The sequence below is a fragment of the Notolepis coatsorum genome (genome assembly GCF_963971535.1).
Source record: "Notolepis coatsorum genome assembly, chromosome: 6".
Taxonomy (NCBI): Eukaryota; Metazoa; Chordata; class Actinopteri; order Aulopiformes; family Paralepididae; genus Notolepis; species Notolepis coatsorum.
This window is the reverse complement of record NC_140170.1, coordinates 96,670,043-96,693,097: the sequence shown is the minus strand read 5'-3', so window position 1 is coordinate 96,693,097 and position 23,055 is coordinate 96,670,043. Positions and strand designations below refer to the sequence as shown.

The window sequence follows — 23,055 nt, the reverse complement described above, 5'->3', positions numbered from 1 at the left end:
CTGTTCCGTCCACCCTCCCTCTGCTACATAGCAGCTGCACAAGTACAGAGCTGAGAGAACATTTCTGATCCCCCTGAAGGAAGCTGCACTTTTTTTGATGGGTGGGGGTTCTGACGAAATACATTTTATATTATTTATGACAAATTTTAACAACCAACAAAACTTTTGGGCCAGGGCGAATTTATAAGATCCTAACCTCAATAAAAAACCTTCTCTACGCAAACGATGCTCAATTCTTAATTTTCTTCTCTCTAGAATTCAGTTAATCGTCTAATTATTAAAACAAAAACAAACAAAAAAAAGGAGATATGCAAATAAAAGGGCTATGGAAAATAAATAAATAACAGTTGCTCTGTTGCCAAAGGCTACAGTACTTTAATACCCATAATAATGAATGCTAGATGCAGCTGTGAGCTGTCTGAGACCCCCCTCTGTCTCCTCACCAGCCCTTATAGAAAAGTACCACAGTAGTTTAATGGTCATTTCACTTTTACCATCGGCCATCAGTGATGGAAAGTAATAAAAAAAAATTACTCGCGTACTACAGTATATACTTACATGCAATTCTGAGGTACTTGTACTTTACTCAAGTACTACAGTATAATACTTACATGCAACTCTGTGGTACTTGTACTTTACTCAAAAAACCTGTGATGAAAACCAACCTGAAAATAATGTGTATCTCCTCTTATGGAGCCACCCTGTGGAATGGGCTGCTAGAGGATGAACAAAAATATTGTGAAAACATAAATCAATTAAAATCTAGACTAACAAAAACTATTTTTGATAGGTACAGAAGGGAAGAAGATCTTTAATTGCATATTAATAATAAAAAAATACTGAGTATAATAAGTATTGTACGTTATATCATATTACATTATATAATCATATTATAATTAATTTGTATATTATATTGAACTATATTTGCAGTATATACTATTATATTATGGTACTATATTATATTGTATATATCATGTACTATATATCTCATATCACATTATATATGTGCTGTATACACTATTATATATACTATTATATACTGCAGGTATACTATACTGTAATGTGTACTGTAATGTGTACTATATGTGTGTACTGTAATGTGTACTATATATGTATGTATGTAAATGAAAAAAAGAAAAAAAAGAAAAGTAAGACTTCAGGGGTAGGGCCCGACGAGCCTAGTGCTTCACCCTAGCCCTTTTCGGACAATTGGACAATGCTGCAATAGCAGCTGGGAAAACTTTGGCGATTTATGGAATGACCGTTGTTATGTGTCCAAAGCCTGAAATAAAAAATAACTGAACTGAACAGTATATACTTACATGTAACTCTTAGGTACTTGTACTTTACTCAAGTACTACAGTATATACTTACATGCAACCCTGAGGTACTTGTACTTTACTCAAGTACTACAGTATATACTTACATGCAACTCTGAGGTACTTGTACTCAAGTCTTCATTTTAGGGAACTTACTCCTCTACCACATACTTTTTACTCCACCATGAGTTACTAGTTAGTTCGAGGGGAACATGTTTTGCATAGAAAACATGGCAAAAATAACTGCCTGCCAACTTTCAAGAGGACATAATCAGAGCAGCATAACTGGACCACATACCACTTTAACACAAGCTTTAGAGGTGAATGGATGGAGGATTAAATGCTGCCAAGCGCTGAAATACGCAAACATAATGTGTATACCTTTACTTTTGGTACGTTCAATATCAAATACTTTTAGAATTTTGAACAGAGAGCTTTTACTAGAGTATAGGCTACTACGGTATTTTATATGGGTGTTTCTATTCTTACTTAATTAAAGGAACTGTACTTCTTCCACCACTGCTGGGCATTGTATACATAATTTACCACGGTACTGCCATGGTAAAAGTCATGCATTTCCATGGTAACACCTTTGTACTTAAATAATACCATTGTATAATCATGATACTGATGGTAATATCATGGTAATACCTTTTTGAAAATACCATACTTTTTAAATGGGCTGGGGTATGTTGCTGCTGCTCTCACTGCTGAAACCTGGGTTTAAATCTGGACTGTTGCACACATATGCTAATTAATATTATTATTAGAGAATAATCTCCTATTCAATTGTTAATTAGAGCATCAAATGCAGGCTACATTTGTTTTGATCTTTTTGCAGACCAACATTGTGAAATGTATGCTGGTTAGTGGGGGCTATGTGGCTGATGATTTAGGGTACTTCGTAATGTATATAATTAATCCCTTATTACTATTCCTAACACATTGTGCTTTTATGAGACAGGGTGGAATTTGTTCCAATTCAACCACACAAATCCAGTCCAGCCTTTAGGCATATTTGAGGTTAACATGAAACTCATAGTTTAACATCCATTCTGAGCAGTCTTTCCTCACAGAATATAGAAAATGTTAAACAAACAATCACACACACATTAACAGCAAAGGAGAAAGGCTAACTTGAGAATGTTAGGGATTTCAGATATAGCTTATTACTTTAGGCACCACTAGAGGGGGCTGAACATCAATTAATGGGAGTTCAAAAGAACAAGGACAGATTCCCCCAAAATTATTGGCTTAATGTTGGGTTTAAATCTACAAAGGTTTCACTAAATTATCTGGAATCATAACAAACAAAACGTGCAAACAAAACAGCAATTACATTTTATTCATCATACATCCAAAAATAATAATTGTCTTGATATTTTGAAAAATAAATACAGTGACATCTAAACAGGCATAAAACAGAATCACGAACAAATCAACCAAAACTGAACTGACACACATTTTCATTGTGTTAAAACAGAATCAAACACTTTTGGCCAGCTCGTACTGTGGATTAGAGTTCACAAGTTCACAGAGACATAATGCTTTAGTTTGTAAGCCTTACACATGACCTAAGCCCTCTCTAATTGGAATGTACACTACAGTGTCTACATGACTAAAATACAGAAGGACGACAAAATGAAAGAATAAATAAAAACAGAATTCAAAAGAACATTCTCCTAGTACTCAAATCTAGAATCTCAAACCAGATTCCAAACTCTGTGAAATACACTGTAGAAAACACAATTCACCAGATTTAGCAATATTACAGCAAATACTACACATTCAACAATCAACGGTACAACTCCTTGGAGAGTGCTCGTTTAGTGGATTCAAACACCTCTTTTCATGAACGGAGAGGTAGGGGGCCAAGGTGGGGTTTTGGGATCGGCTCAAAGTCTGGTAGGGTGAGCTGTTCCGTATGGACGTGACAGCTCACCCTACCAGACTTTGAGCCGATCCCAAAACCCCACCTTGGCCCCCTACCTCTCCATTTTGCACGTGGCAGCGTAGTGGAGGGTGTCCAGTCTTTTTGTGAGTCTACAGGGGAAGCGATCATCTCCAACTTGCCCTCCAAAATTCTAGGGATCCCCCCCCTTTCTTCTTAGGATACTTCGTTCCTCTTGGAACACCTTTTCCACAAACAATTATAGACTTTTCAGAAGTTCACATTTCTATCCCAAAACTACTTAGTGCAGCTTTAATGACAATAATTCACAACTCATTACACATGATCCACACACCACGTTTTCCCTCATCATCTGCATTGAAAATAAATCATTTGAATATTAAAAGAAGAACAAAAGAAACAATTATAATCAATTCAACAATTGTATACGCGAATCTGTGACCCAGAACGCCTCAGCAAGCTCTCTTCAAAGAGATACAAAAATAAAGAATTGTATCAAAAACCCTTAATACCACGTGTCCCTTTCCCCCTGAATTTAATTCCCTCACAGTTTATAAAATGACTATGATTCACAACAAATAGTTTTTTTGGTGTAACAATAACATATCAGCTCCTAGTGAGTGGACAAAAAACCCTTAATACCACGTGTCCCTTTCCCCCTGAGTTCAATTCCCTCAGTTTATAATTCTTTTTTTTTTTACCTTTATTTTACCAGGTAGTCACTATGATTCACAACAAATAGTTTTTTTGTTGTAACAATAACATATCAGCTCCTAGTGAGTGGACATAAAGACATACTGTACATATTGTACATACAATATGGCATGCATTATATGGAGCTGCTACAGAAGTATTTGACTTATGGCATAGTGTAGCTTTTTTATTATAATTCTATTTGTAATTTATTATTATTTCTTAATTTGTATTATTATCATTATAAACTAATTTGACAACTGATTTTAAAAGCCATACAGAGTACAGACCAAAAAAGAAAAAGAGTAATGTAAAAGAAAGTAAACTCTGTAATAAATACACCACTCCATCTGTAATGTAGCGACAAACAGCAAGGGAAGCTGCGTCTGAGAAAATGTCAACCCAGAGTCACTTTTAGCTTCTTTTTTGTTTGGTTACTGTGTTTAGAATTAAACCACTTCAAGACCTCGACCACTGTACCATCTGCCTTACCACACACACACACACAAACACACAAAAACACATGCACGCACACACACACACACACTTCAATGCCTAAATCATGGTGCTTTTCAGAAATGTTATCATTAGTTCCCCCTGATCCAGAGATAGTGGTGTTGATCATCAGTAGTAATAGTAGTAGTAGTAGTAATAGTAGTAGTAGAGCGATAGGGGGCGCTACCCTAATTCAGGCATCTTATCTTCGTACTGTGGGGGCGGGGTGATGGGTTCAATGGTCACTGGGTTCTGTGTGGGGCTGCGGATGTGGAGGCGGAAGTCCTTCAGGTGCAGTTTGTCCGACTTGATCCTCCGTATCCGGAGGGGCCGCAGTATCCGGCTGGCCCGGCTGCTGCTGCGAGTGGGAGGGTTGGAGCTGACGGCGGCGGGGCCTGGGTCAGCCTGGGGGTCAGCAGCAGCAGCCGCAGCCGCACCGGGGCTGGTTGGAGGGTCACTAGGAGGAGCCTCCTCGGCAGGACTGGTGCCGGGCTCCAGTCCCTCGTTCGCCACGGCAGCGATGAGGTCCTCGTAGGACGGCAGCTGGGAGGTACTTTGTCGCAAATTGCTCTGGCGGACCGGGTATCGCCCACTGCCGACCGCCTCCTCGTAGGTGGGTACGTCATACGTAGGACCCCTGTCCGCAACCCTGGAATATGATACAGAGAGGATCCTTGGTTAGAAGCAAATAAATAAAAACAAGACACCCACACAACTTTGGAGCCAAAACTGTGTAGCCAGTCGTGACATACAAGGACGAAGTGTGAGAAATTGACAAGATAAGGAGCCTCGAAGCAGAATGATGTCAACATGACACTCACGTCTCGCCTCCCTGCGCCGCGGCCACGTGGTCCAGGTAGGGAACTCCCGCTGCCGGAGTCTCCCTGCTCCTCTCGTGCGCTTTCCGCTTGTTCCTCACCCCGAGGCAGATGGCCAAGAGCAGCATGATGACCCCCGCCCCGACCAGCACGTAGGCTACCGTCGACGTCTTCATGCCGTCCCCCATCTCCTTATCCTTGCCGTCGTCGTTCTTCGGTGCAGCGGTGGTGCTGGCGGTGTTGTTGTTGCTCGCTGAACCGTGCGGGCCCCCCGGAGGCGCCTCTCCGTCCATCGGCACCACGGTCCACACGATCATGACGATGCCCAGAGCGATGAGTCCTATCCCCAGAGCGCACAGGGCGTAATGGGAGCCCGAACCGCTGCCCCCCGACTGGGGGGATCCGTTGGCGGGGCGCTCGCTGTCCCTGCATAGACCCCTGCTGGAACACATCCCTTCAGGACCAACTGGAAGTGGGATGAACACCAACAACCGGGAGGTGAGAGATGTTGTTGGGACTTGTGAGGGCCTGTAATGTGAGAGGCACATTAAACATGAGAAGAACCCCTTGGCATTTACACAGTAGTAGTAACACAATCCAACTGACAAAGCAGGAACGATACTATATAATGGACAACCTCCTGGAACAAGATGTATATATACTGTATACTTATTTATACATCTGCATATAACCCAGAGCTCTGTATGATAGCATGTACAAAATGTGGTATATACCATACTGTATTTATTTATTCTCACCGCATATATATCTATCCACACCCGTCTGTATTTACCTGCACATAGACCTTTTACATATCTGTAGATACTATATCTATATCTGTACATATCCTACTCTTACTAGTTATGCTGCTGGCCAGTATGAGTTGACTACTGCCATACTGTCTTTACACCTGTATCACTGTACATATTATACTACAACTATGTACATACATCTGATTAGCACTACACTCAGTAGCACTAATTTGTATATTTTGTACCCAGTTTAATCACCTGTACATTGTATATTGCTGTTGAACTTTACTGCTACATTTGCACTTTGGTTGGATGCCAAACTTATTTTCGTTGTACTTGTGCTGTATGATTTTTTTAATCTAATCTAATTTAATGAAGCCAGGAACAAACTCTAAGATCAGTTTCATTGGTCACTAAAATTGTGCCAACTGAGGAATCCATTGTTGTTCACCGTGACCAGCATTTAAACAACATCTCCGACCTGGAGACTGTGGCAGGACTATTCTATTATATGACTGACTTACTTTGCTTTAGTTTTCTTGGCCAATATGAGACAAAAAATGCAAAGACTATACACAGTATATAAAGCGTACAACAGGAACCAAACAACCTTTTGGATGGTGGACGTTGTGAGAGAGAGAACAGGTTTGGATGATGTGAAGTAATAGAACGTCTCTCGCTACAGGTCTCAACATGAAGTGGAAAGACGGTTTCATTGAAAGGAATGGCACATACAACAAGAATGAGACGACGACGAAACTAAGAAAGGATGGCATTGAGAAGCCGGAATGGAACCATGAAATGTAAATGTTACATTAACTTAACATTAACATAACTAGCATGTCCTATATGCTCTGTAAATACTAATGTACAGATACCGAGATGGCACACCATGTACCTGTTTATTGCACTGTTTTATTGGATTCTATTAATATGTTGTACCACTGTATTTTATTGGATTCTATTATATGTTGTACCACTGTATTGCACATCGTCGCGGGCAAGACCAGCCGCATTTCATTGTATACCTGTATGCCGTGACAATTAAAACTCTTGAATCTTGAATCTTGAATCTTGAATGTTGCTCCATCTACCTAAATTGTACCTCATCCCATTTCTGCTCTGCACTATATAGTATTGTATATTAGTACATTGCATAGTATATTGTATGGTAACTCAGTTACTTCTATTCTGCATCGAACATTGTACATATGTCTATACTGAACACTGTGACCTCTATTTTTACTTCTATTTTACATGCTATACTATTTTATTTCATACTTATCTTGTCTAACACAGTCTCTGGAGCGAAACAGTAAGAAGCATTTTGTATAAAAGTATTCTGTACTTCTGTATGACAACTATTAAAGAAACTTGAAACTTGAACTAATAACCATGTGTAACATAATCGACCAAAACAACAATTTTCTACATATAACCTACATTACAGAGGGCGACTTGAGAACGTAATATAAGAGCCAGACAGATGATATGTGATTGAAAAGAAGGTGTGGTTTCTCCCAGGTGGGATTCTGTTTGCACTGTGTGCACCAGAGGAAAAGCCTGTCTGTGCCACAAGGTGTTGGTGTAATTCTATTAGATTACAGATTATTCCATTAAATAACAGCTTTCTAATTTGTGCCTTGGATGACTCGCCTTTCTCCTGCCACATTAAACATTACAGCATCTGATGACCATTGCTTTATGTTATGACCTGATGTTATGTTTTGTACCTCATTGTCTGCATTTGTACCTCATTGTCTGCATTTTTACTTCATAGTACTTAGATTGTCCTTCGGTTGTACTTTAGTTTGTATACTGTGTATAGTGTTATTCCTCCTTTACTTATTTTTTTACTGTATGAAGCACATTCTCAGGGGCTCATACAGAACAAAGCATTTCACTGTAATGTACATGTACCTTATACGTGACAAATAAAAACAAACTTGAACTTGACCTGCTGTGATCATTTGTACCACTACTAATAACTTCATATCTGGTACAAATGTTTTCGTATTGATATTTCCGATGGCTAATATACACTATGTCTTTGGGTTTTTGTCTTGTCCCAGTGTCCTGTGGCACACATCCAGGTCCATGTCCCAAATCATAATGAATGCATTACCAAACGTGTGATGAAGTGATGACATTTAGTTCACATGTCTTTCTTTTTGCATAAATAAGAATCATCACAATTTCACTAACATATAGTGGTTCTCAACTGGTCTAGTTTCGGGACCCAACATTTTCCTTAGTCATTAACCCATTCTCTGCCATTGCTGTTTGATCTCTGCCAGCACTGTAAGTCTATGGAGATGTTCACCTTCTTTGCAGGGCTATAACTTTTTAAATTGTATTGCTAAATTGACATTACTATGGCCCATTCAACATCGATTATCTATCGTTCAGGATGTAGGAACGTTTTACTTTTTCATTCACACATTCATACGAAAATACCGTCTAGAGTATAAATATGTTTTTATCGTTTTCTGCAGTATTTCCCAGAACGTGAGATATAGGCACAAATACATATATTAGATCATCAAATGCAGTTTGATACCGATCGACGCTATATTAAAAATTTCAACTGTACATGGTCCTAAACGGTATGACTGATCATGCGTGGGTGAACGGAGGGGGGGGGGTCGTTTATAATTCCGTGATAGTCGTTAGATGCTTCATGTAGTATGGGTGATATATTGATCAGAGCAGTTTGTATCGAAAATGATAAACAAAAACGCTGAAACTCACGTCAGTCTCCTCGTACCGTTGGGCGATGAGAGTGGAGCAAACAGATCCCAGTTATGTGGTGGGGATCTAGGCGATCCATTTCCGGTTTGTATATTACTAATACACGCCCAAATCATGTAGATTATTGAGTTATGGCAAAGATCCATATCCACGGTGTGTGTATTGAGTCCCGCGACGATAAACGAGTGGCCGGACGGAATAGGGAGACGCACCGGGATCACAAGAGATCCACTTCCGGTTGCAACTCGCCGATCAGCCACCAGGTGGCAGTATTGAAGCGTTGCAGAGTTGTGCTGGCTCACACAGCATCCGACAAGGCTCTGTGAGTGAAATATGAATACCATGGCGAAAATATGAAATTATGATCAGAATCACGTCGTACGCCGTTATTGGCAGAATTCGCATGAACTTTAAACCCGTTGTACGACGTTATTGGCGGGGAAAGGGTTAAGTCGCGACCCAAAATGTTGAACCACTATGATTTATGTAAAAAAAAAAATGCAGTAATACGCAATCTTTCAAAACATGAAATAAACACAAAAAAGTGCAACAAAAGTGCAACTATTGCTAAAAACCCAATGAAATAAAATAATTATAAATAATGCTTAGCAGACTTCTTAGCTTAACATAACAGACCTACGTTTGGGGGAACTAATGGGATAACTGGGGTTGCAACAAAAGTGCAACTAGGGCTAAAAACCCAATGAAATAAAATAATAATAATAATAATAATAATAATAATAATAATAATAATAATAATAATAATAATAATAATAAATAATTAAGCTTCTTAGCAGACTTCTTAGCTTAACATAACAGACCTACAGTAAGTTTGGGGGAACTAATGGGATAACTGGGGTTGCAACAAAAGTGCAACTAAGGGCTAAAACCACAATGAAATAAAATAATAATAATAATAATAAATAATATATCCTTCTTAGCAGACTTCTTAGCTTAACACTTTGATCGCCGGGGTTAAATTCATAATTTACCATCCCTCGCCAGCCCTATTTAACATGGAGAAGTTCCCCTTCTTTGCAGGGCTATCACTTTTTAAATTGTATTGCTCAATTGACATTACTATGGCCCATTCAACGTCATATATCTATTGTTCAGGGTGTAGCAACGTTATACTTTTTCATTCACATATTCATACTAAAATACGGTCTAAAGTATAAGTATGTTTTTATCGTTTTCTGCAGCTTTCTCCAGAACTTGATTTATAGCCCTAAATGCATTATATTGATGATCAAATACAGTTTGGTAGGAATCTGTGCGAGATAAAAAATGTCAACTGGACGTGGTTCTAGGAGTTACTACGTATGATCTGATGTTGACCGGAGGGGCGGGGGGTCGTTTATAATTCCGTGGGCAACGTTATATCATTCATCTAGTGTGGGTGATATGATCATCAGAGCAGTTAGTATCGAAGACATTAACAAATAACGCTGAAACTCACCGTAGCTTCCTCTCGCCGTTGGGAGATGAGCGTGGAACAGAATTTTTCTATTATGGGATGTCGAAATATCCGATCCATTTCCAGGTTGTATAATAGTATATACGTCCAAATCATGTTGTTTATCGAGTTATTGGTAACGGATCACTATCCGTTGTGATCAGCTCGAGTCCTGGGACTATTAGCGAGTGATCGGACCGAATTGAAATGAGCACCAGCTTCCACTTCCTGTTTCTCCCCTGGGCGATCCGCCGATCGGCCACCAGATGGCGCTCTTGAACCGTTGTAGAGTTGAGAGGGACTCAACAGTACATCTCATGTCTCCGGGGGAGAAATATGATTTCGATCACAGATTTTTGAAATATTGATATCAAAGACACTGTCCAGCGTCTTCGGCAGAATGAGCATGGTGGGGAAAGACGTGTTTCAGCGTCAACGGCGATTAAAGTGTTAACATCCCAGGGAACTAATGGGATAACTGGGGATGTTGTTTGCTCCTGACAAGAGTCTCAAAGTCTGGGGTGATGGTAGACAAAGCAACTCTGAGGTCATGCTCAATGTCCAATCTGTTCCTCCGCTTTGTCTTCAGCTGGACTAGAGCTGATAAGCCACTTTCACAAAGATAGGTAGTACAAAAAAAAATTAAAAAAAAATTAAAAAAATAAAAAATAAAGAATTTCTTCACACATCCGCGAACCACTCAAAATGGCCCCGCGACTCACTTTTGGGTTGCGACCCACCAGTTGAGAAACACTGTACTAGGAGATACTATTACAAGGGGATCATTTTATTTATTTTTAAATCAGGGCTTCACAAAAAGTATTTTCTTTTTCATATTCTGCATTGGTCAGGCAGGCCCTAGTTTAAATCTCTTTCTTAGCTAAATGCCACAACGCTATTAACACATTGAGTGCCAGCGACGTCATATCTCGTTTTATTAGCCCCCCCATTGAGTGCCGCCGACGACAATTATCGTTCATTTTTTTTATTAGCGATCTGAATTCATATTTCATCAACCGAGTCTCCCGTTGGTATAGCAGCTCCTCCAGGAGCTCAGATGGGAAAAAAGCGCCCCCTATCGTCTATCCCTGTGTAACTGCAGGTCAGTCGAGTAGACTGTCCTGGGATCTGTAGATCTGTAGAGGTGGAGCCAACTGGCTCCATTGTGCTGGCGAGACATCTGATCAAGAGGGATCTGATCGCGAGACGGAAATCAGCCTGGAATATATATTTACAGCAGCCAATAATCAATCAATAAGCATGATCGATATTTGGAATGGCGATCAGGAATTGGAATAATCTTTTTGGACAACATCTGATCTCAGGTAAGGAATCTATTTTACCAGTCTTAGGATAATCAGACCTGTTTTCACAGAGATTTCAGCGTTTGCCCTATGTGTGATGTGGCTGTTTGGCTGTGATCGCTGATGAGGAAATAAGAGAATCGATTTTTCAGATCGCCTCTATAGCGTGCATACGTACACATATACTATCGATAATCTAGCGTTTATTTGAAAACTATTCATAAATAGGCTGAAAAATTACAATGTTTTTGTGTATTCTAGAATATTCCAGTAAATGTCTTTTATCACAGAATCTTTATATTTTCCTTGAAAACGAGGGCTTTTCAAAATGCTATGAAAAGAAAATGAACTGATAAAAAAACAATCCGTTTCGACAATGTTGACTGCAAACGAGTCATTGATAAGCAACGGGCAGATTAGACACATAGCCATAATTTAAAACATAGATTAGGCGTTTTTAACGCTAACATTGAAGTGGATGATGGCATTCAACGGGATAAAAATGTAAACAAGGTCGGCGCTGAAAGAGTTAAGGATGCACAGACACCAGGCTAAAACAGGGTATATCGGTATCTGGAAATGTCCCCAGTACTAAAATCCGATACCAAGCTATGCATGGAATGGCATAAAAGCAGCAAAGTGACTTGACTTGTTGCATTTCTGATACATAGAAGCAGTGTTCGAATTATGAGGGGGCCAATGGGGGCTCAGCCCCCATAGCTAGAGTCTGAGCCCCCATAGTCAAGACCCCCTGTGGGGGTCTCTCAAAAAATGTATATACGTTTTTTTATGTACGAATTAGTATTATTTATGTTACCTAAATAAATTGTTAATAGATCATATTGAGTAATTAATGTTGTGGAATAGGCTGCATTTCATCTCCAAGCCGCTATGTGTCGCCCATGAGCGTCGCCCATAAGTTTAACGCTACTCCAACCTAGTGAAGAAGAAGCAGCAAGCAGCTGCTGTAAACAGAAGGCTGCCGGTCCGTGTCCTGCAACTGAAAACTTAAACACTAAACAGTACGCCACATGCCGCCAAAAAAAAGGCTCAACCCGCCGCAAGGCTGTACAAAGCTGGACAGCTTTGGTTTTATAAAAAGGCCAAAGACTGACGCTGTTAGTGCAGCAGCTAGCAGCGCTACTGTCACTGAAGTTGACATTGCTAGTGCTAGTACTAGTGTTAGCTCTGCTGCTCCTGTGCGCAGTGCACCTGTTATTGTTAACGCGCCGGTTGGCGTCTAGTTTTTTACCAAACGGTTCGTGCGTTTTGCTAATCTGATTGGCCACGCACGTTTCTGGTCATGTGACATGTGCGCCCAATCGCGTGACGAGCAGTGTCTTAGCCCATTTCCTCGTCGAACAGCCTGCAAACGACCTAACGCCTAGTTTATCACTGGTTAAGCTTAGGCGACTCTTTCGCAGTTGGGTTAGAGTTTGAAATCAGGGCTGGCGTTCTATCGCCATGCTCTAAGACAAACTCTAACCTTAACCAACTTCGAAAGAGCGCCTAAGCTTAACCGTCGAAAGAACTTGCCGTCACACGATTGGGCGCACATGTCACATGACCAGAAATGTCAGTGGCCAATCAGATTCGCAAAACGCACGAACCGTTTGGTAAAAGTAATGACGCCGCCAGCCTGCCACTGCCAGACCCGAGTCTCCACCACTAGACCTGGACTGTGCTGCTACTCAACCACCACAAAGCTGGGGTCCGAGTCAGTGGAACTTTTGGAAAAATAAATATAGCTGTTTATTTGCCAAGGAGGGATGCATTGGCTGCCTTCCATGTAAAAACGCCAAGACATTGTTAAATAAATCATTTGGAGCCCATTTGGCAGAGCAGTGGATGAATGGGACTGTGACTAGCTCTCAGAGCAAGAAGTTGAGGAAGAAAATATACTTGCACAGTGATAGCATTGCTCATGATGTGGCGGCTGTAGCTCAGGAGGTAGGGCTAGTCGTCACTACTCGCTTTGGATAAAAGAGGTCAGTGGTTTGAATCCCGGCTCTTCCAGTCTGCATGTCGGTGACATGCTGGAGTAGTTACTTTTCTTCTTGTTGTTCTAAGAAGATGCTGCTACTTCTAATTTATTTTTCATTCAGTTCTTGATTACCTGTGCATATTTGTTTATAACATTATTTATTTTGATTTATACAAGTATTTATTTTATGTTCATTTTATTATCAGATGATAATGTTACTTACTGTATCCTGATAAATGCGGCTGTTGTGCCATACAACTATTTATTTTCCATTCGATTATTTTGTTAGTTTTTGATTTATAAGTGCAGAGACAAATAAATGTTAATTCAAGTTCATAAATTTGGTCTAATTTTTCAAATTAAATTGTTGTATTTTATCAGATGCAAAATGCAAATAAGTAAATATGGCATTATATATCAGAGGCGAGTAAGAAAATGAACAAATATTGATGGTTAAGAATGAGACTGAATAATGACATCACACAATAGTCTAATGATTAGACTGTTGTGTGATGTCATTATTACTTAGTATTAGACTAATCCTAATGAGATATTCCTCTAAATATGACTTCGAAAACAGCCACAATTTCAGGAAAAAAATAGCAAAAAAATAAAACTCAGGGGGCCCCCATAGCTCTCAGGTGATAATTCGAACCCTGCATAGAAGTACATTATCCCTCTAGTGGAGAAACATTTATTATGTCTCAACACTTTTTATCTAAACTAATGGTCTAATAATACTGTTCAGTAAAAGCAATAGATTGGATCACTCTGTATCGCACAATACTTAAAGTTTAAGTCTCAGAATTGGTATTGACACTGCAGTGAATAAGTGGTATCGATGCGTCCCTGGATGCTAGCCCTGGTAAATATAGAATGCTAAACACCAATCATATGGGAATGGCAAAAAAGAAAATTCATAAAACAGTGCAACAGACCCACAGTGCTACCTGTGCATGCAGCCAACAACATCCATGCAGAGGGGAATTCATACTCTGAAAGATAAATATTAAGAACGGTCTTTGAGCGTTTCAGGAGCTAAAAGAGTTTCATGACATACCTGGCGAATCATTCTTCCTTTACCTTAAACTAAGATCGGCACTCAGGGCCCACGGTGTACCCTGTGGGCCCAGGCGTTGTACCCACACCCTTTTGTCTGCCTTATCTGTGACAGGACATCCACAAGAGGGTTTGTCTCAGATTGCTTATACGGTTAATCAAATCCACATACAAAAAACTAACATTAGACACAGTCTGGCAAGGGGATATCCCGGAGTTAGACCCCGAGTTAGACTGGGAAGACGTTTGCACAAATGCCATATTAGCCTCTCGCAACCCTAATCACAAACAAATTTATTTTAATTATATTCATAGGACATATCTCACACCTAGGAAACTGTTTGCTATGGGACTGGTGGCTGACTCCCGATGCACTCTGTGTTCTCTAAGAGCCACTGGCACGCATATGTTCTGTGAGTGCCCACCAGTGGCCATTTTTAAAAAGCTATAACAGCGAAACTCTCGGGCATCTGTAATATATCGATTCAACTCAAGGCAACAACATTAGTTCTAAATGATGTATCTGTATTACCAACAACCATACAACAGAAAAGGATCATCCTGGCAGGCATCACAGCAGCTAAAAAGCTTGTTGCCATGAGATGGAAAGAGCCTGAGAATCTCAAGGTAATCAATTGGTCCTTGACATTCCTGGACGTTATTTATCTGGAGATTTCCACTGCCCGGATGGTTGGGGTTGGACAAGTGGGTATAGAGTTATGGATAGCTGCAGCCGAGTTGGTCAAGCACTCCATGTAGTGGCGGAGTAGGGATTGGGTGTTGGTCCTGGGGAGGGGGGGAGGAATGTCTGTCTGTCTGGTGCTGTCTTTTGTGTCGTTTGTGATGTCTTTATTATTTTGACTTTTTATTTTTACTCGTTATTTTTTATTTAGTATTATTAGTCTGGGATTTATATATGACACATATTTATTATAGTTCTATCATTATTATTGTTGATATTGTTGATGCTGTGTTTTTGTTTTGTGAAAGTTTAAACTAGAAAAGATTTGATAAAAAGAAAAAACGTCCCTGCAGAGTGGATGAATGACTACAATTCGCCATGTGTAGACTAGCCCATATATCCGGCAGACCGGCATGCTGCCATGGGATTAACATGTACATACAACAACTAGCAACAGATATACATCCCACACAGATATATATGCACAAACAATGTTAAGTGCATACACGCAAACGACTACACACTGGTTTCACTGTTGCAGTCTGCCGCATTCCATCATGACAAGAGCGATAGTGGCTTGACCTCTTGGCAGGACAGGGTTTCATCCCGAGCGTTGAGGGCAGACATCTGAGGTCACACAGATGAGAAGTGACCTACAAGTCTACACTGTACCTTCAGACGAGCTGATAAAGGAAAACACAGGAAATGCTGCTCAAACTAAATATGAACCTGTTGGTCGAGTCCCAACGCTTCTGTTCTCTAACTAACAAAAGGAAAAGTACAACACATTTTCTGCTGAAATTCTCTCACTTAGTGGTTTGGTGATGGAGGTGGAAAAAGTCATTCCAGAATCAGCCTTAAGTCACATGACCATAGTAAACAGCGGTGGGGGAGTGGGTTGTCCGATTGCCAAAACATTCAACCAATTCAAACAGTTATGCTTACTTACACGTATTCACCATATAGCCTAATGTAATACAAGTCTGAAACTTCTTGTCTAAAAGATTGTTTGCGCATCGAAAAACAGATCGAGATTCTTGGGGGGGGGGGGGGGGGTGTAGCTGCTGCAACTGCAATTGTTGTATCTTGAAAACCCCAGATGTCCAACGAAAACAAAGTAGACAGCTATGTTGAATATTTTAAGACTCAATAAACATCATCTGGTGTTTTACAAGCTTCACTTTCACAGCGCCTTGGAAAAGCCCTGTTGAAATTGCTCCCTGTTGCATTTTCATGAGCAGTTGTTGGCAGATTGTAGAATTGCCATTTTTGTGACCTTCTTGTGTTGCTTAAGTGAAAAGCTGAATAACACCGGCAAATCTCAGTTGATTTCTCCATTAGATTTATATAGCTATGCATTCCTTATTTGTTATGGGGGAGTGTTATAACACTCATGATACCACTAGACTATGTGAAGACAGGTGTGTCTGAAAAGCTTCACATGTTTTGCATTTGGTCTAAAAATCTGTATTAAGGAACAGGAGTGGTGGGGATAATCATTTACATATTCAGAACTTTAGATATTGGGGTCACTGTACAAAACAAATTTACATCCATTATAGAGATTTGACATGAATCTGTCTATGTGCCAAAAGGCAGAGAATCAAGTTTTAATATCGGACATGTTTGATAGATCTTTTTGGATTGGGGAAATTCTCCAATACAATACCCTATTTCAGCTGGGTATCATCCCCATATCCCATACAAGACTCTGGGTTGGTGCATTCCTACTCTTATCCTTCATATTCTCAGCTGTTTTCTATATTTTGGACTAGGGATGCACCACCGATACCACTTTTTCACTGCCGATTCCGAGTACTTAAGGCACACTAAGTAGATTCAGCCACTAGATGTCAGTAGAGCACCAGCAAAACAATGTGGAGTTTACATAGAAACGCTGAATTTATCAAACTGTCAAACTAGATATTGCAAATATGACTCAAGATCCATAAATATCCCGTCAACCTTACCACTATAATGTTGTCAGAAAATGTAGGTTCAACTTTAGGTAGAAAAAAAAAAGTCGACACGTCAATAAATCGCCATTTTCTTTTTGAAAACGGGAGCAGAGAACCACGGACTGCACGCTAGCAGCGCGTTTATCCTATCAGGTGTGTTCTACGTGGGGCAATGGCAAGTAGGGAGGGGATACTGTACATGCACGCAACATGCACATGACATGCACTCGCTATTAGCCTCTTATGCCTAAGTCCTATTTTCTGAAAATCCGCCTAAAAATACATACCTAAGTAAATGGAAGATTGCTCAACTTCTACAAGATCCATTTGCATGTTCTTGGTATCTAGGGACATCTATGGACCTCAGGTAATGTATTCCCAGTGTCATAAATAGTGTGTTTATTACTAGGCTTGCTTAAATTGTGATGAAACAAAGGAGAATATGAATTATGATTTTTCTTTGCATCTTTGACAGTGAATAACACCATGCTAAAAATGACCAGACATGAAAAACTGCCACTGAGCTCGTTCAGTACCTTCTTGCGATCATGTGTACAAATAATCTAAGGAAATTGAATAAAGGGAAGATGATTAAACAGAAGGTTTTGTAGATACAGTACTGAATTCTGCCATCCGGACTCATGCAATTTGAAATATTATTATAGAATATAGAATAGCAGGCCTATAAATGACCTTATTATAGCGATGTTCTCTGGATCTATGGATCGGGCCAAATCTACTCGTTCCAATGACAGAGTTAAATTTGGATTTAGTATCACCAGGCGTGCATGAAGAACCGAGAATGAAATCTACTGTATTTACAGTCAGCTTTTAATTTTTGAGACAGCTCCGCCACTTTGAAACGGATTTCAACACGGATGGTTGCTAAATGTTCACAGAAGGGAGACAAACTAACTGCAAACTATGCCAATAACGTTTAGTTTTGTGGTATATAATCCCGAGATATAAGAGAAATAAAAAATAATAATCAGGAAGTCATTTGCTTCCAGAAAACTGGAGAACCCTAGGAGATGTAGTTTTTCGAAATTGAAAGCCCTGTCTTTCCTTCATCATAATGACTACAGCAAAATGGCCGCTCTGATTTATTTCCGGTCGAAATTCGCGATGTATTGAATACAATTCCTAAACTCATATTTCATTAATAACACTTTAACCTATTGGTAAACAAACGTATTGCTGAAAATATACACTATGACTGCTGTTGTGACATGGTTACGGTCTTTACTCTTAGATACATTTGAAAGAAAAACGCAACATTATGTCATACATATAGAGAGAATGATTTATGACATGATGTCATTTGCCGTCCGGTACGCATGAATACTTTCGGCAGCCAACATGCCCTTCCGCGTTGCTCTGATTGGCCGAGCGCGCGCATGCGCATGAGCCGCGACACGCTCCTCTGCCAGGCAGGAATACTAAGCTCCGCTTAACGCAATTTATACGCATGGAAGTATTGATTTCGCCGTAACGAATCATTAAAAAAATATACCGTTAACTGGAATATGTTGTGCCTTTACACATATGTTGGATTATGTAATTGGTTTGTCATGACAAACCAATAAAATCGCGAATTAACCGGTGGCTACAACAACACACAGTAACTACTAGAGTTGTTCCGATACCGATACCAGTATCGGAAAAGCCGCCGATACTGCCTAAAATGCTGGTATCGGTATCGGCCGATGCTGCTCTAATGCTGCGCTCCGATACCATATGATGTAATTTAACAACAACACTGCGGTCTGTTGAGTGAGCATTATAAAACAAACGTGTGGTTAATCGACCGTGAATTAAAGTGTCAATGCCATTTGTCATTTTAACAGCAGATACTTTCTTAAAATGCCATCGTCCCGACAGAGCGCTGTTGACGGGGAGCTCTGATGGGTTCGCTTGGTGGCTGGTGTTATTAGCATTGAACAGCTAACCGAAAGCTAGCTTTAACGTTACCTTGGCTAAAGTTGGGGCTATTCATAATCCAGCAATAATGGCTGCAGACCTGCAAGCAAAGTACAGCAAGTTGGCAAAGGAGTATTCCAAGTTAAATCACAATGTCACCAGTAACGTTACAGTCTTTCCATCTACCGGTAGCTCATGCTAGCTAACCTAGCTCACGTTAACGTCGTCATTGATCGACCACCTCGCGTACACAATTAATGAAATGTTGCGGACAGCCATATCGGTGACAATGTTTAGCTTTTAGTGCCAAATGATAAGAGTCTGAGGCGGAGTCTCAAAAGAGAATGTTGAATATTTATTTTGCATCGAAAATCACAACATGAATGTTCTATCTGCTACTAGCTTACAGACTGGGTAGCGAGTGCAACACCGTCTAATGTCTGTGCGGATCATTGGAGTAGGGTATATCTGCAGTGCTGCAGCCCCATACTCATTGATTAATGATACTAATACCAATATATAGAATCACCTGTTGTTGAATAAATACCATTACTTTCTAGTTATTACTAAAAAACAGTATATATAAAACAGTATATGTAAAAAAAAAAAGAAAAAAAAAAAAAGTATAATTTATATAATATCCTTTTTTTTTTTCTTCTTTTTTTAATGTATGCACTGGTATCGGATAAGTATCGGTATCGGCCGATACCCAAAGCTTAGGTATCGGATCGGAAAGGAAAAAATGGTATCGGAACATCTAACTATATGCATCATTGTTGAAAGAATCGAAAGGACTGGACACGGACGGTCGGACGCGTTAAACAGCAATCAATTAATTTAATATAACAGTCCGGTTCTGTGTTTGTTTGTGTCTGTAGATTGTTGGTGAACAACTAACGCGTCCGTGTCCAGTCCTTTCGATTAGCCCCACCGTTCATTGTAAACAATGATGCATGTAGAGTTACTGTGTGTTGTTGTAGCCACCGGTTTATTCGCAATTTTTTATTGGTTTGTCATGACAAACCAATTACATAATCCAACATATGTGTAAAGGCACAACATATTCCAGTTAACAGTATATTTTTTTAATGATTCGTTACGGTGAAATCAATACTTCCATTTGTATACATTGCGTTAAGATTCCTGCCTGGCAGAGGAGCGTGTCGCGGCTCATGCGCATGCGCGCGCTCGGCCAATCGGAGCAATGCGGAAGGGCATGTTGGCTGCCGAAAGTATTCACGCGTCCGGTACTGGACTGCACGGGTGGAAGAGGTTAGGGGTGCAACGGTACACAAAACACAGTTTGGTACGTACCTCGGTTTTGAAGTCAAGGTTCGGTATGGGTTTTCGGTACAGTGGGGGAAAGTTTGGCTTTCCATGTTCCACTCAGGGGTGATGTAGTGTGCAGTAACTGTTAACTAGGGCTGTCAACGAATAATCTATATTCAAATAAAAAAGCGACTTGTTAAAAAAAATTATTATATTATATTTGAGCTTTTTGCTCAAGTTATTTTTGCGCGAGTAAAAAATTACTTTGCGCAAGTTTTATTTTGGGAAGGGGTGAACATGGAGTTTTAAATTAAATTCTGCATGGAAAAAAAGGTTCTGCATGTGCGCTACGTTAGTGGTTAACGTACCATTGCATTCGTTCTGTACACAGCGAGTACTGAACCAAAGGTCCCATACTGAAACGGTTCGGTACGGATACGTGTACCGTTACACCCCTACTCGCTATATCCAAAAGTTGATGCTCAGAAATGTCCCGAGCAATCAGGGTCTGATAAAGACACCGCCAGGCGTCTAGAGATGATTGAGGGGGATTATGTTTGTATGAGTCTAATACATTGTTTTTTTGGGGGATAATCCTACTCATTCAAGTTCAAGTTTCTTTAATAGTTGTCATACAGAAGTACAGAATACTTTTATACAAAATGCTTCTTACTGTTACGCTCCAGAGACTGTGCAATTACGACTTTAAATATCGACCGATACACAGTACCAATCTGATATATACATTTTACTGAACAACATAGACTTTGACCATTATTTTGTCTCAGGGAAAAATGTTATGAAATATAATCAAATGTTCACCACTACAGGTCATCTTACATCGAACATCATTCTGTACCAAACATGCAGAGAATCAAGTCTGACATATCACTCGCGGTTCTTGGTGTCGGATTTTAGTATTGGGTCAATTCTCCAGTATCGGTACCGTGTTTTGGCCTGGTATCGGACCAATATACATCCCTACTTTGGATGGTACCCGGGCGTCAACGGTATGTATAATGTATGGTTTCATCAGCCAGCCACTCTGGACAACTTTTTTTATCATGGTGCCAACCAGTGGTTGACTATATTAATTTTTTTTAAAGGAAATAAAAATAAAAAGGGGCATTAGATTATTTTTATGAAATAGATTTCTTTGATTCGGTGTCACTGATTCATGTCATCCTCCCGGATTGAGATTCCTCCAGCTCCAGGCCATCCCCCAAAGTATCATGCAATCTCAGCCATTCTGGCTCAGCTGTGCTGCACTGAACGGGTAGTGCTAGGTGTACTATAGCATGGCCCCGGCCTGGAGCTGGGGGCAGTGAATGACATCGACCCAGGAGACAGACATCTTTTATGCACATGGTCTATTCAGAGAACCTTTTTGGGGGAAAACTTCCCATGCACTGAAGCAATGCTCATCCAAAAAGACAACGTTACTGGTATGTGTGCACCATGGCAACCTCCTGCTGTAGTATTCTTTAGTCATTTAAATTAGTCTGAGGGGTCCTTTACTGGGTTTGTCTTAGCTTGACATAATGCTAAGTGAGGGGAACCATTGTGTGGGTAAGACTAGAGAAAATATCTGGAAATCAAGAAACGTTGTACACACTCACACACACACAGAATCACATAGAGAGAATCAAAGAGTAAATATAGGACACGCTACATAAACCAGGCACAGTCACTTACCATATAACTCACTAAAGATGTGTCGATCTTTGAGCGCTCAGTTCTCCCTGCTGCCAAAGTGGTTCATTGTTTGTAAAGTAAGTAAGTAGGAAGGGACGGGACCTCAGAAGGAGGAACTGTCATGACACCCAACGCAGCGCTGAGGTGGGTCTACAATTTGGAATCCGGTTCACATGCACTTAGCCCCTTTACGTCATCTAAGTCACGTAAGGGGCTAACATACACTCTTTTCAAAATACAAATGATAAATGTAATTTCTACCTATGACTATTTCTCACACATTATTGGGGCCATGTGATCACCACCATTATGTTATCTGCAGAAAGTGTCAACAAGGTAGATTGCAAAGCGGCCTCTTACCTTTTCAGTGCTCAACGCCCTTCCCTCGTCATACAGTAGATGTATCACGCAGGTGTTTTCAGGAAGATCACAACGAAACTGACGAGCCCACTGCGTTCTTTGTTAGTCATCCACCATATAAATGTATTACGAAGTGTGTTCCCTGCGATGTTTGCCGCTATAGATTTCAGGGAAAATTCCAAAAAAGAGACAGAAACTTTGACCAAATTCCACCCAGAGTGAAACCTCCCCCCGCTTGTAAAGTGTGTGGAGCGGTTTCTCCCTGGTCCTAGCGCACCGGAAACGCGCTCGTCTCACAGGGAACTGTATAATACAATAACATAAACATCATTAGCATCACAACCTACAACACATTTATTGAAATTACAAAAAAATATATAGGCAATTTTTTGGGGAAATTAGTAAATTACCCATAAAAGCTGATGTTGCCATAGATTGTAAAAGTAGCCACTCTTATGAATGAATGAATGAATGAATGAATGAATGAATGAATGAATGAATGAATGAATGAATGAATGAATGAATGAAAACTTTATTTAACAGATTGCAGAATGGGTACAATACAGTACGGCTCAATACACACAATTGTTAAGGGGATGCAGACCAGATAAAGACGTTTGTCTTGTTT

At 40.1% G+C, this 23,055-nt stretch overlaps 1 protein-coding gene across 1 annotated transcript; it reads right to left on the bottom strand.

Annotated features, from left to right (window-relative positions):
* Window positions 1-3,325: 3,325 nt before the first annotated feature.
* Window positions 3,326-22,648, bottom strand: tmem51b (transmembrane protein 51b). Its single transcript, XM_084316635.1, has 3 exons — window positions 22,428-22,648; window positions 5,241-5,765; window positions 3,326-5,068 (listed from the first exon to the last, which is right to left on the bottom strand). Exons 2-3 carry the CDS (start codon window positions 5,687-5,689, stop codon window positions 4,603-4,605), a joined length of 915 nt encoding a protein of 304 aa, XP_084172761.1. The 5' UTR covers window positions 5,690-5,765; window positions 22,428-22,648; the 3' UTR covers window positions 3,326-4,602.
* Window positions 22,649-23,055: the final 407 nt, after the last annotated feature.

What these genes read in the sequence shown, in the direction of transcription:
- tmem51b (XM_084316635.1), bottom strand. Translation starts at nt 5,689, where the DNA reads ATGTGTTCCAGCAGGGGTCTATGCAGGGACAGCGAGCGCCCCGCCAAC. An exon ending in GCGGCGCAGGGAGGCGAGAC is followed by an intron (nt 5,069 to 5,240) that starts GTGAGTGTCATG and finishes ATCATATTCCAG; the next exon opens with GGTTGCGGACAGGGGTCCTA.